Source organism: Pieris rapae, chromosome 13 (assembly GCF_905147795.1).
Source record: "Pieris rapae chromosome 13, ilPieRapa1.1, whole genome shotgun sequence".
Taxonomy (NCBI): domain Eukaryota; kingdom Metazoa; phylum Arthropoda; class Insecta; order Lepidoptera; family Pieridae; genus Pieris; species Pieris rapae.
In genome coordinates, this window is record NC_059521.1 from 4,155,200 (window position 1) to 4,168,869 (window position 13,670).

A 13,670-nucleotide genomic window follows, 5' to 3' on the forward strand; every position below is an offset into this window, starting at 1 on the left:
TACAAACTCTTTTCACCACTTCTTACTATCTTTTTATTATTCTAGGTTATCGAGGGATCGATTTCTAGTTCGTATAAATAATACAAAGATTACTTATCATAGAAATTATACACAAGAAAGTAAAACAGTGATAAACGAATCGTCGACTTCGTAAAAACCTCGTCTTTCATTCTTTTTGTCCGAAATCGTTTATAAAAGCAAAAAAAATATAAATATTCGTTTACTCAGTGACTAAAACCCTTGGTCTTGGTCAAATGTATGTTTTCCTTTTATTTTTCCTAATGGATTAGTACATAGATGATCAACCTTCTGTGCATGCCAAACTAAGGCATGTTTTATTGTTTTTCTTCACCGTGCGAGAGTCGTACGCTACAACGATTAAGCCAACACCGCTATTGAAGTGTTATCTTAGATGAATATGATATATTTGTCTTGACCTTCTACCATCATACTCATTATCTCACTAATTATCGCAACCCCAACAAATCTAACACATCTGCAATATGTACACTACCCGTAAGGATCAAATAGGTCGAGCCTCTTGCCTATACGTAACTTACGTAAATTTCATACGTCCCCATTTAGAAGAAGCGAGTAAACTTATTTTGTATTTATTTTATTATTTATTGATAATTTAACTATAATTTATTATTAACATACTTATCATTCATAGCCCTTTGAGCAGCCGGAAAACGTGCGGCGAACAACGCAGACATCGCTGTAACTGCGTCTTCTCGAGATCCATCCGATCCCACACTACCACCCCCTGGCGATCGGGATGGTGAACTAAAAAAAAATGATTATAAATTAAATACAACTAATTTATAATATACATTATTTTTAACGTATTACCGGTAAATAATGGAACGGAACTAAAATGAGCGGTCGTATACCTTACCACGACCGAAATTCCTGTCAGTTCTTAAAGGGATACTTATTTGATATTAAAAAATAATACGCACGATATAAAAAATAAGGGCCATCATAATTATAATGTCCTCCCGCAAGCAATAGTTCTACCATCCATAGCATTTTTCTAACAACAATAGTTTTAATCAAAAAGCATGATAAATCTTACAGAGTAAAGAATCTTGGTCTAGATTATTTTATTATCTCATACCTACAGCATTTTATACATTTAATGGACATCAAACCTGAGACTCCGGCTTCGAACGCGTCGTGGTATATTCCGAGGCGAGGGGGAATGCGGGGGTGAAGCGGGGCGAGGGGCGGGGCCACTTCCACCGCTGTCTGACAGTGATGCCCAGTTCATACCGCTGCCTTGCGAACTGCTGTAAGGAAAAAATCGCTATGTGAAATCAGCTGCCCACTGAAGTATATAGTATTCCGAACCAATTCAAATTAGGGCACTTAATAAAAGAGCGTACCAATAAAAGACCGGCAACGCACTCGCGAGCCCTTTGGCATTGAGAATGTCCATGGGCAGCGGTACAATTAACATCAGGTAAGCCTCCGTGTAGTTTACCCCATCTTCTAAAATAAAATTAGAGCCAAGCTAGTAAGAATAACTTACTTGAGCGAATTCTGATGTTGATGGCAATGGGGGCAGTGCGCGCGCGGCGTTGGATCGCACGCAGCTTGCACGGCCAACAGTCGCTCCTGGGACGAGCATTGTGACTGCAACAAGGGTATAGTACTGATGATAATAGGCAGATGAAATATTTAGACATGCCAACTAAAACTATATACATAAAGGGTTAGGTAAATCGTGTAAACACATACATAAATAAAAGTAATCAGTAAACATAATTTTTATCGAAACAACAAATCATTCCATCACTAGAGAAAACCTCAATTTTGTTTTTTTTATATGAGTAATTTGTATATTGTATTGTTCAAAATATTTATAAATAGAAATTTCTGTCAGCCACGCGAGTTAAAACAATAAGATAAATTATAACAAAACTAATGGGGTCAAGGCTTCAACAAAATTATTCGTTGCTAAACGTGTTAAATATTAAGTCACGACTTCAAGAGAAACGAACGATCTGAGTGCTTTAACTGTGGGGAATAAGTACCTCGCATAGTATAATAGCTTAAGTCTTCGGAAAATATGTAAAAAGGGGGGAAAGCGCAAGGGCCAAAAATAATAACCGGCACTCAACACAACAAGAAGATCAAATTATTATGATTTGTCAACTGCCGCGTTTTTTTCACTTAAAAAATACTACTTGTGCTAATGAGAAAATAATTAGTATGACCACAACTAATAAAAAATCATATTGTCATACTACAGCGGAACCACGAAATAAATTCTTTTCCGAGAACGTGATTCACTGCAAGAACTTCCCGAAAACAATTAGTCACAAATATTGAACGTGGCTATAAGACGCGCGTGTGACACTCGCTCCCGCTTAGCTTTAGCCTAGTCTTAATATTGCATTCAAACTGCTATCATGCTGTAGAATAATCGACTCCAAAGAATATTCTGTGCATAACACCTGAATGGCAATAATAATTCTTAACTGATCGTAACAAATAAGTCTTAAATTTTTTTTTACAAGAATATCAAACGATCCAGCCAACCAACCGCTCTAAATCGCTCTATAAATGGCGGTCATCGCGGCTTATTGGAGACTTATTTTAATAGGTGTTCTGCCGGCCTGAGAAAGGAGTAGGCAATTTTTTTAAATAATTGGAGATCATACTCCCCGGACGACCATAAGGTGACAGAACAGTGCGGATAAAAATGTCTAGTATAGCGGAGAGACTCCCAGCCACCAAGGTGATGGTATTTGAAGTTAATACGGCTTCTATGGTCATGAAACAAGTCGGCAGGGATCAACCCAAACAATTCTTCAGAACACTTTCCATAGTACACTAATAATAATGTTTAATGGAAAATAAAATCGTGACAATCGGTGACAAGGTAAAATTAAATAACAAATGCATGTACCATGTGGTTCTATTATCACTAGTGAGTATCCAGTTTTAAACAAAAACACACAAAAGATAACACAATCGGATTGCGGTGAAATGACATTGAAAAAATAGCTTGCATTTAAAAAATACTTCTAAGTAAACGATAAAGGTATGATAAGCAATGCATTTAATGATTAATCCTTGATAATATATAATTGATCATTACATAGCAGTGTTCTATTATTGTCTTCCGGGTTTAAATTTAGGTTCTCTAATCTAATATTATAATTGACACTCATTTATAATATGAAGAGAACCTAAAAGTCAGTCAGACTGGAACACATCTATAGGTAAATATTATAAAATATTAATGAAACGCTCATCTTTATAGAGCACGTAGTCCTCACAAGTACTCACGAGCGCGATTTTATGAACCTTGTGTTTGACATTCCACAAAAAAACCGCTATTTTTGTGGCGTCAGTAATAAAAACAGGTTAGGTACATAACAACTTCATAACAATAAAACTTGCTGTTTTATTGATGTTTTCTCTCCTTTAAGGTTAGTCGGTTAAAATAAAGTTACATTATGACAAGTGCCATCCTTATCTAATATATCACAAATCATAAATCAAACAAACGACCTATTCATTGTTTATAATTTTATTTAAATGTTTCACGTACTGTTTGACTTCCAATTTTAATATGATTACACATGTACTACCATCTGTTTAATGTTTTAGGTCCAAAAATTTTTTTTTAAACATTAATATTTAATATCGGTGCTATAACATAACTATCACTGTAGATGTTATTTTTCTTAGTATATAATAAATTCGATATTTAACTATATTTAATTATATTAATCTACATTTTAATCAAGTTGGCCGTGGTCAGGAGTCTGGCCCTTTCTACTTGTATTACAATGTCATTACATGTTAATACATCGCTGGTGAGTTATGGGAAAATATACCAATACTAACCGAAAGACTTGAGCTCCCTGGTGTTGTGCCGTATCCAGACGATGGTAGCGATGCTACAGACCACCTTCTGCCGTCTCTGAAAAGTTTCATGTACAGAAGTATGCATTATAATATATTTTGTACGAGCTAATATCCGCGGAACAGTCTTACATACTTCGAAGATATTGCAATTTAAGCCATTTTATTGGCAGTCCATCCATATATAATGTAAAAGGAATCAAAAAAACCATTATTTTTCGGCCTTTAACCGATTTGTTTACCGAAGAAAAAAAGCTTTCATCAAAAAAAAATTTAACGCTTTTTGACACTAAGTAACAAATGTAATTTTTATTTTATTCTAAACTGCAGTAAATCAGCCACAGTTATGGTACCCTCCTTTCCTGGTTAAAATTGTATAGGTATATGTATTTAAAAAACTGTTAACTATTTAGAGTCTCTGAAAAAATAATACAATCAAAATCATTTATTCATATGGGTAACACAATGTACACTTATGAACGTCAAAAAGTAAATATAATATATATAAAATGCTTCTAATTTTACATTTACTGCCAGTTCGCAAATCAAGGTCGTAGAACGGAAGAGAAGAACTAGCAATCAAATTTTCCCCACTCTTTTTAATCGCCGAGTGTTTTATACACATTGTTTGTAAGATGCAAGCTGCAACCATTACACCATGTTTCACATGACATCTTAATATAATAGTTAATTAACTATCAATTACTTACGATAATTAATAAGTTACTGAGTTGTCCACTCTTCAATTGTTAAACTTACTTCCTAATACACTTTATTGATTACCAACTGTATCGTATACCGCGTGATATTAAATACCCACACATAAATATATAACACAGGTTCTGGGATCGATTTCGAACAAAGATGTGTACTGCGCGCACTCCATCACTGGATTAACTGGACTTCCCACGCTATCATAATACGTAAATCGTTATAATTTACTTAAATACGTATAATGGAACACTATTTCTAATTACAAAAAATGTATTATTATTTACATATGAAACTTTCTATATACGAAAAAGGTACACGTCGCCATCAGCCGTCCTAATTTTAGTCTACTAGGGTCTAGGCTTATTCTGATAATTATCTTAAATGTCCTTTTGAATTAGTGAAACGCTTCTAATATAAGGAATTTTAGACGGTAATTGATTAATAGTTGCACACCCTCATACTTAATAGAATTCTTTAAATATTTTTTTACGCGGCTTCGGCAAGATAAGCAAACTCGCTCGACGAGTATTGCGTGTAGTGGTGTTTGATTTTTTTTAATGATAAGCTACTATGAAGAGATTTTTTTTTATTAGATACAGGAATGAACATATAATTTATATTATATATAGTATAATTGCTGTCATAATTTTGGTTTCTTGGGAGATTTTATTACAATATACTACATCACTATAAGTTTGACAACGTATTCGCTGATCCCTCAAGTCTGCGTATAATATTGTTATAAATAACAATTTTCATACAAATATTTATGCTTATGCTTTTAATATGTATAAGCAAAGTTACGTTAGACCTCCGGCTTTACTAGGATACTAGTAAAGCCCAAACGAAAGTATTGTGCAAATGATTTATTGTAGTATTTTTTTACCACTAATTCAGAAAAGAAAAAAATAATGTTATGCCGAAGGTACATTTTAAGTTAATACAAACATACTCACATGTCCTTACTCCTAATCGCAAAAGACATGCAAAAATAAAACACGATTAGAAAAACGAGTTGGCGACTCAGGCGCATTCCGACCGGGAACATCAACAAATAAAAATATCCCGGAATTTATATTGCAATGCATCGGGTATTTATTCTCTTCACTATATAAATAAACCTATAACATATTATCTTGATCACAGTTAATACATATTTTCCAAACAAATTACCCTAAACCATTCCTTCAAATGAGTAATTTAGTACCTACAGTAAGAACATTACGTACAATAAAACTAGTAATTATGATTACTAATTATTACTATAGCTACTACTACTACAATGTTCGGGCTTAGACGCTTATTTGTACTGTTGTGGGACCCATGGGGGTTATGGTAATTAATTAAAATGAAACGCCATCAAAGCCATACAAACACTTTTTACGAGGGCGAAATTCAATAAGATTGTAAGGTATCACTTCCGAAGACTGAATGAAGCGATTATAAAATACAAAATCAATAAAATGAATCTTGGCTCCAAATGTGGGCCTTCTTAACTTCTAGGCCCTAGACAGCCTTTTCTCTTGTACCGACTCGTTTGGCAACATGGCAAGAGTTGCTTGCTATATTGTTAGTTATAAGATTTAGGAATATAAGTTTATTTTATTAATGTTTTTATGTAGGATGGTGTGGAAATTATTTTGGAATTCTATCGTATTAGTAGTAACTGTTAAGATAGAAAAATGTAGTGGAATAAATAAAATAAAATAAAATGTGCCGCAGTGTTGCCAATTTCTAGATGATAAGATGTTTTATCCTATGTAGACTCACGCATGTCACTTTTGTATGTAAAACAATCTTTAAATCCGTCTCGCAGTTTCACTCGCGTTCGTGCGAGTATAACGGGGTGATATATAACTTCTACCATAAATGTAACAAACTTTTTAGATTTTTAATATTAAAAGCCCCAAAAACTACTTACAGGTCCTTCCCCCGTTTAACGCTAGATGACAGTAGTGCGTGATGCAACGGATGCGCATGGTGCGCGTGCCAGCGTGGCCCCTCCGCTGGAGACAGGGGTCCTGTACCTGGAGAACTACACCGACCTGACCCAACCTGAAAACGTAAAAATACGTCATAACCCTATTTATTTTTTATAACATAGCGTTTAACAGAGACCAGACAAATATCAGCTAAAACAATACGTATACATCTGACACATAAACTAGCGAACAATATGATAGCTAATACAGAAATCATAGAGAGCCATCAGTTTCTTTTTATCTTCTATACCTACCAACGACGGATGGTACATTTTATTTTTATTACGTAAGCCAGATAAACATGCAAAGTGGACAGACAGCTTTAGCGAGTCGAGAAACCAGCTACACCATCCAATAGACTGGTATAAAAGATTTCACTTGCATTCTCAGACAAGAGACTCTTCTGATAGTAACTTTTGAAAAATGATAACTAAATTGTTACGTATTTTGAATTAACCCAGATGTTTAAGATACCTTAATATAAACCACATTGTTTAAATTTATATTTTTCGACATAATATTAGGTAACATTTAAAAAACCTTATTCTGAAACCTTGAGATACATTTTCTCCATACACATTGAAGTGTCGATAGACGTGCACGGCGTAGCTTTGTAGCTAGTCTATTAGGTATATTCATTTATGAGTCATAATGTTGTATGAAAAAGTGTAGTACCAACATTAACGCATGTAGATTAGTTTTTTATTACGTACTTACTATTTATCTTATGAAGTATATATTTGATTTTTAAATCCCAGACCTGAGAGACAGCGACAAATTCTGAACAGCAAAATCTGCTAGAGAAAGCTACCTTAAAACCAATGAACAGGACATCCTATTCAAAACGATTCTCACAGGTCCACTATATTTAAGCATTAGAAATTAGAAAACGTAAATTGAAGTTTATGTAATTAAACTTAATTATCTTCATGTCCGTTTCTCAATTTGTAACTTATTAGGTATGTATATATTACGTTTATTCTGTATATTCTATTGTTTTCAAAAATTCGATATAAGTAAAATGGTTTTGTTCAAAAAAGTGGTGTCTTAAAAAAAATTCTAACTATACGCTCCTCTTTTAGATTATTTATTTGGAATTACGACTGTTTCATTACCAAGTACACTAATATTGAGAAATTATATTTCACGTAATACATAAATAACATGAACATCTGAATAAACGACGTAAGCATTGTATTTGTATTTTGGTATTTATTCAGTACATTTTATATTAAATCAAATTTGCGAGTGACAAGAAGAGTTTTTTTGCATTTTGTCACAGTCTGAGTTATATTAAGATCGCATTTGAATGTTTTAATGTCCATAAATGTTTATCTAATAACCTTCCACTAGTTTTTGCTATACCTTGATGCGGTTCTTGACATCTATGACTCACGATAGACTCCTAACCTTCAAGTACATTGTGGTATAATTTAAATCGAGTTTATTGATTTTGTTCTTTTTTAATCCTCATTTCATTTCATTGACCCATACTTTAAAGTCATAATTAAATACCTATAAGAAATTTTTCTGTATTATAACATTATTAATGACAATTATATGCAAGACAATGTTTTGTTTTTCGTGTTATTCGGCAACACAATACTTGGAAATTACACTGCGTGATACGCTTACATATCACCTTTATGCTTGCTGTATTTGAATAAATGCGTAATAAAGGATTTCGCTCCGTCATTCCGCTAAAACGTAGTGTTGCCAGGACGTTACAACACAAATGGAGTAATGTAGACTTTTATATGGACTACTTTGGGTATTTTTTTTTATTGATAAAAACAAACACAAAATACAATTGAATGTGGCAAGCAATTAGAGGCAAACATGACATTCATTTAGAGCACATACAAATATCAATTGAAACAATTTTTAAACAAAACAAACATTACAAAATATTTTTTAGTTCTATATTAACCATAAACCAAGTAGTAGACATTATATAAACCATGTTTTCAATTAAGTACCTGTAAATGCCTAAAAGCTTCGGTTTCGTATCTTTGCCTTATTAGAGAACGTTCATCTTAACAAATTATTTTACCAAACACTTACCACAAGAGAAAGCCGATGGTGCGGTGGCGGCGGCGGGAGACGGGACGGTCGTCGCGATATCGCACATGGCTCTTTCTGCGTAAACGCAAAATTATCTTATTCTTTTTGTTCTTAAAATACATAGGTAATTTTAATGATCTATAAAAAATACTATGCATACGTTGTCTAATATATGACCTGATAGATCGCTGAACCTGAACCAAAACAGTTTTGAATCGATTATTTCTTGAAAGACTAGCATCTTTAAAGAAATAACTAATGCGATAACTCACCACATGGACGGAAAGTGTCGGTGCAGATTTTCCGAGCGCTGAGCGACGCATGCGCAACAAATTGTTGCGCTTGCTCGCATCTGTAACAAATAATTATTTTTAATAAGTATTTTTGTATTAACATTAACGAATTAGCTTTTAATTCAAATAGTAAAACAAAATCTAAATTGTAACATGATTTAAGTAGTTATTTAATTTTAACTCTAAAACTGAAATTAATCTCATGTCGGTCATTTGCAACACATTCCACGAGGTAAAATTATGTTACATTCTTTAATTAATGCTTTCTCATTTAACTTGTATTCGATTTGCACTTAAAAATATAGTAAATATTGATTATTAATTACAAAACATATCTGATATATGATAATGAAAAATAATTTTACTTCTTCTCAAGTTCGCAAACAAGATTTTCGTTATGAATTTTCTTATCACATTTCTGTCAAAATCGAGAACGTTGTTTCGAAAGTTTATTTATTTTAAGTTAAGATAAAAATGCGCATCAGAGTCATCGTCAAAGGATTAAAAACTATATCAAAAACCTTGGCGTACTTTAACATTACTTATATAATATGACGTCACTCGTCACACCTCCGCGGCCCGCCTTGCCGTTTATAAATATGCGAAAAATTTCTATGTGCTGGTTTAGAAAACTAGCGAGATTACATTGGAATATTCTAAACGGTGCGATATTCGTTTAAATTAGTTTATAATGCGTTAAAAGCTTTAACGCCGTAGCAGGCGTAAGAAAAAGTGTCTTAATTATTTAATAAGAATTTGCATTATATATTTGGTTCGTCTACATTCAAATACATAACATAAATTAAGGATGCAACGAGCGGCTTTATCGCTAACAAGCGACCTCCAGGCAACCCTTGTAAGGAAAAAGAAAACAAAAGATTTATATTTTTACAATTACAAAAAAATAATATAAAATTACTTGTATTAGTAAATCTGAAAAATATTGAAAAAGTGTTTCTCTCATGCGTCACTTCACTAATAATTATTCATAGACACGAATAGAACTCTAGACTATGAATAAATATTAACCCAACAGTCAGCTTGAGGGTTTTACGTATACCAACAAAACCTGCGGCTGACCTAGACAATATCAGAGTGTACTCTGATATAAATAAACAAATATTTGTTAAGCCTCTTAGCAGTGTCCTTGGACGCCGATATCACTTAACATCCTGTTATTTAAAAAATATATGGAAGTAACTAATTTAGGACTAAACTAGTTTAGGACATCTACTGATGTGATGATCAAGTTTTCATAATTGACAAAATATGTACTTAAGCAAAAGCCATAGGCAAGAACTGTTTTATAGCAAAACGTGCAATAATATAGTCACGTGCATTTCTCGGCGCGGCTCCAAGCATTTGTTTATAAGCAATTAATTGCACACACCGCTGCCAAGTATTATACCTCTTAGTATAGCATAAGGATAAACCACGTGACTTTGATAACACAGTATTAGCTATTAGTGTAGTTATTTTATCAACGAAGATATTTTATATATATATATATATATATATATATAATAAGATACGTATCCAATTATTCACTTATGTACTAGCTATCAGATGAAATTCAAAATAGGAACTCATAACAGTCTCCGCCGATAAATCACATTTTTAATTAAAGATATGTTCGCTTTTGCGTTTCATATCACTAGAAAGTAATCAACTTATCTAGACCACACCCCGATATATGTACATCAATACATTTCTGGGTGTGGTTCAGCTCTTGTCAGCTGCAACAGGAATCTTACTAGCATGGGTGACACGACTTGACATTGCTAGAAGCCGTGGTTTTGAAAGGTTATTTTTTTATTTTACGACTATCGTACATGTGGTTACTTACACATGCATAGTGCATACGCATTACACTCAATATTTCGTTCACATGCACACTCATTATGCACTCACGCGTGTTATCGTCGGATATATGGAAGAGTTGTTGTAAACAGTTATTAAAGTAATTGATTTTTTCCATTTAAAAATTGTTATTGAAAAATTTAGTATCTTTATTATGGAATTAACTATTAAGTATGTTATGGAAGAGCTGGGAACTCTACGCAGTTATTTTTTCTTAAAAGGATCCCAAATCTGACACATTGTAATCCAACACTTTTTAATTTTTTTTTAGTTTGTGATATTTAAAAAAGATATTTTTTCCATTTTCAAACATACTACATTTAACCAAACGTTAGAAGTTCTAACGTTTGGTTCTAACTTAGAACAATCAAATCTAGTTAGAGTGTTGTGGGTTACTGTTACGTTACTTTAATTTCCAGCTAAAAACTTAAATAAATTAAACAAAGCAATTTTTGACCAACAGAGCAACATAGATTTACTTAAATACATCATCGTTACACTAAGGGCACGACTCATATGTATCATTACGAAGCGCCACAAAAACACTTCTTTATAAATAGTACGAGCATCATAACCATGACCTTCAGCAACACTAACAAACGTTCCTACAGTCGGCGATATCATTTCACAAAGGGTCAGTTTTCACTTAAAGCTATTCAGTTTTAATACAGACGCTTTTCAGTATATATATTCTAATTTAACCGTACGTACCTATTTTTATCATTACGTATCTATACAAGCATCGTAATTATTATTATATAATCTCAAAAGCTACCTGTAAAACGGTTACCGATAGGTTTTTATATAGAAGACTTTAGCAACGCCTTGTGGGTTTATTTTGTATATTATTAAAACGAATATATCATTAAATTGAATTTCAAAAAAGGGGGGATCGAGTAGGCAGTAACTGACATTATTATGTACGTATGAGAATACTTGACAAACTCGTAAAGTCCGTGCTAAGGATACTGATGTTACAGTTAGGGAAACTCGGGTATTACGAAACGCATTTCTTTATAAAAGAATAATAAAAGTAATTTTACCATAACATACTTAAAGATTAAACATTAATATATTTTAGCTTCCAGTGGATAATAGCGATATTGCTTCAAAAGGTCTGTAATAAGGTGTGACGGTACTATTTTACTTGTAATCTGCCCTTATGTTGAAGTTACCTAGACCTATTCCGATATAATTTCTATTTCGTAAAAGAACTGATGACAGTCTGTCAATGATATTAAAACTAACTTTCATTAAGGTTGTTTAGAAACATACCTAGTTTACATTGAATTATATGAGAAACAGGTGTCGGTCAATATGCCAAGTGGTAACAAGGGCGTTGGGCTTACTCGATAACAGATTGATGATAATGTCGACAGAACATAAAAGATTAATGAAATCTAGTTCAAACATTGACACGAATTTTTAAAATTTCAACCACAAGACAACAACGTCCAGTAAATATATATAAAGAACAGGTTATGTAATATTTTAAATCTACCTTCAGATTGTAAAAATTCATAAATAAACTTTTCATGTTAAAATTATATGCGTCAATCTGTTTTATTTCTAATATTGGCACAAAAATATCATCATTAAGCATGATTAAAAAAACTTATATATATATACATATTAGCGATAGTGTGTCTAACCATATATTAGCTTTTAGCTAGGGAGCTGGCGAGCATTAAAGTATTTGATTTTTATACGTAAATAAGGTCGTACGTTGCTGCATTTTTAACTAGAGGTTTAAATCTGTAAAACAATCGATACTAAGTTCCCCGTGTCTGCTTCTAGAGTTAATGGTCAATACCAATTAGATAAGAAAGAAAATCTATAAGGCAGAGACATCCAGGTCTCTGCATTATCACAGAAGGCATATGTAAAAATGTAAAGAGAAGGTCTACTAAATCATTTGCCTAAAGCTTAGAACCCCCAAAACAAAAAAAACTGGCAGACATTTTACTCACTGACTTTACCATTACTGTTCGTGAAAGTCTTAGTTAGGAAAAATAGTTTTCATTTTGACAAGGTTTCTAGACAACATCTTTAGAGGCAGACACGAAGCAAATGAAGGTAATACTACCTACCTGTTTTTTACAGTTTTTATCTGGTCAATTGACGACCATAGCGCTACATTGGCGGCAGACGTAATTCTTTATATTCTTTATTGTACAATTATCGCTATTAAACAGTCTGCCACATAAGAAAATCATATGGATATTTTGGTCGCCAGCTCCCTATTTCATTTCCTACACAGTTTTGGTATTATAGGTACGCTATGCTATCGAAACTATCCCCAATATAATTAGACATACGCTGTTGCGTATACACTATATAAAATACATCTGGTGCTCTTGTATACTGAACAATGTATTATTCGCCTATTGTATAACGAGAAAACGACATATACCACTATCTACAGTCAGCACACGCTCCGATTACCCCACAATTTAAGTCGCTTACATTATGCAACGTGACGCGACTTTCTTGCATTAAGGTGTAAACTATCTATTATAGCATATTATTACGGCTGAATTTAATTAATAAGGCATCTGTCATAAAATGTGGCGCGTAAAAACATCCTTATATATATAACTGCAATACCGACTACACAGTTGGATGTATTAATATTTTATTTATGCCTTAGAGTAAAATTAATTCTTACTATAATACTAAAACATATAACCTTACGACCCTTTTAGTTGAAAGATATGCGTACTATATATGTTATTAGTACAAAACAAAGTTCTATGACCCCGAAGTATATTCAACGTTATGCATTTATATAACATATATACATAATTAAATAAATCAAAGCTTTAATGTAAACATGTAATCAACTACTACCCACTTACAGAAATTCTAAAGAGAT

The 13,670-nt window shown here is 32.8% G+C and overlaps 1 protein-coding gene across 4 annotated transcripts in view; it reads right to left on the bottom strand.

The window, feature by feature from the left end:
- The window catches only part of LOC110993881 (microtubule-associated serine/threonine-protein kinase 3), a 36,062-nt gene that overhangs the window by 16,396 nt on the left and 5,996 nt on the right, over positions 1–13,670 (bottom strand). For 3 of the 4 annotated variants that reach the window (XM_022260279.2, XM_022260282.2, XM_045630647.1), the window contains exons 2-8: positions 8,915–8,994; positions 8,643–8,717; positions 6,518–6,651; positions 3,865–3,940; positions 1,535–1,641; positions 1,155–1,292; positions 661–786 (exon numbers count right to left, since the gene is read on the bottom strand). In XM_022260279.2, coding sequence (XP_022115971.2) covers positions 661–786; positions 1,155–1,292; positions 1,535–1,641; positions 3,865–3,940; positions 6,518–6,651; positions 8,643–8,717; positions 8,915–8,994 — 736 coding nt within the window. The remainder of the gene's footprint in view (positions 1–660; positions 787–1,154; positions 1,293–1,534; positions 1,642–3,864; positions 3,941–6,517; positions 6,652–8,642; positions 8,718–8,914; positions 8,995–13,670) is intronic. The other variant, XM_022260281.2, reaches the window with a different exon arrangement.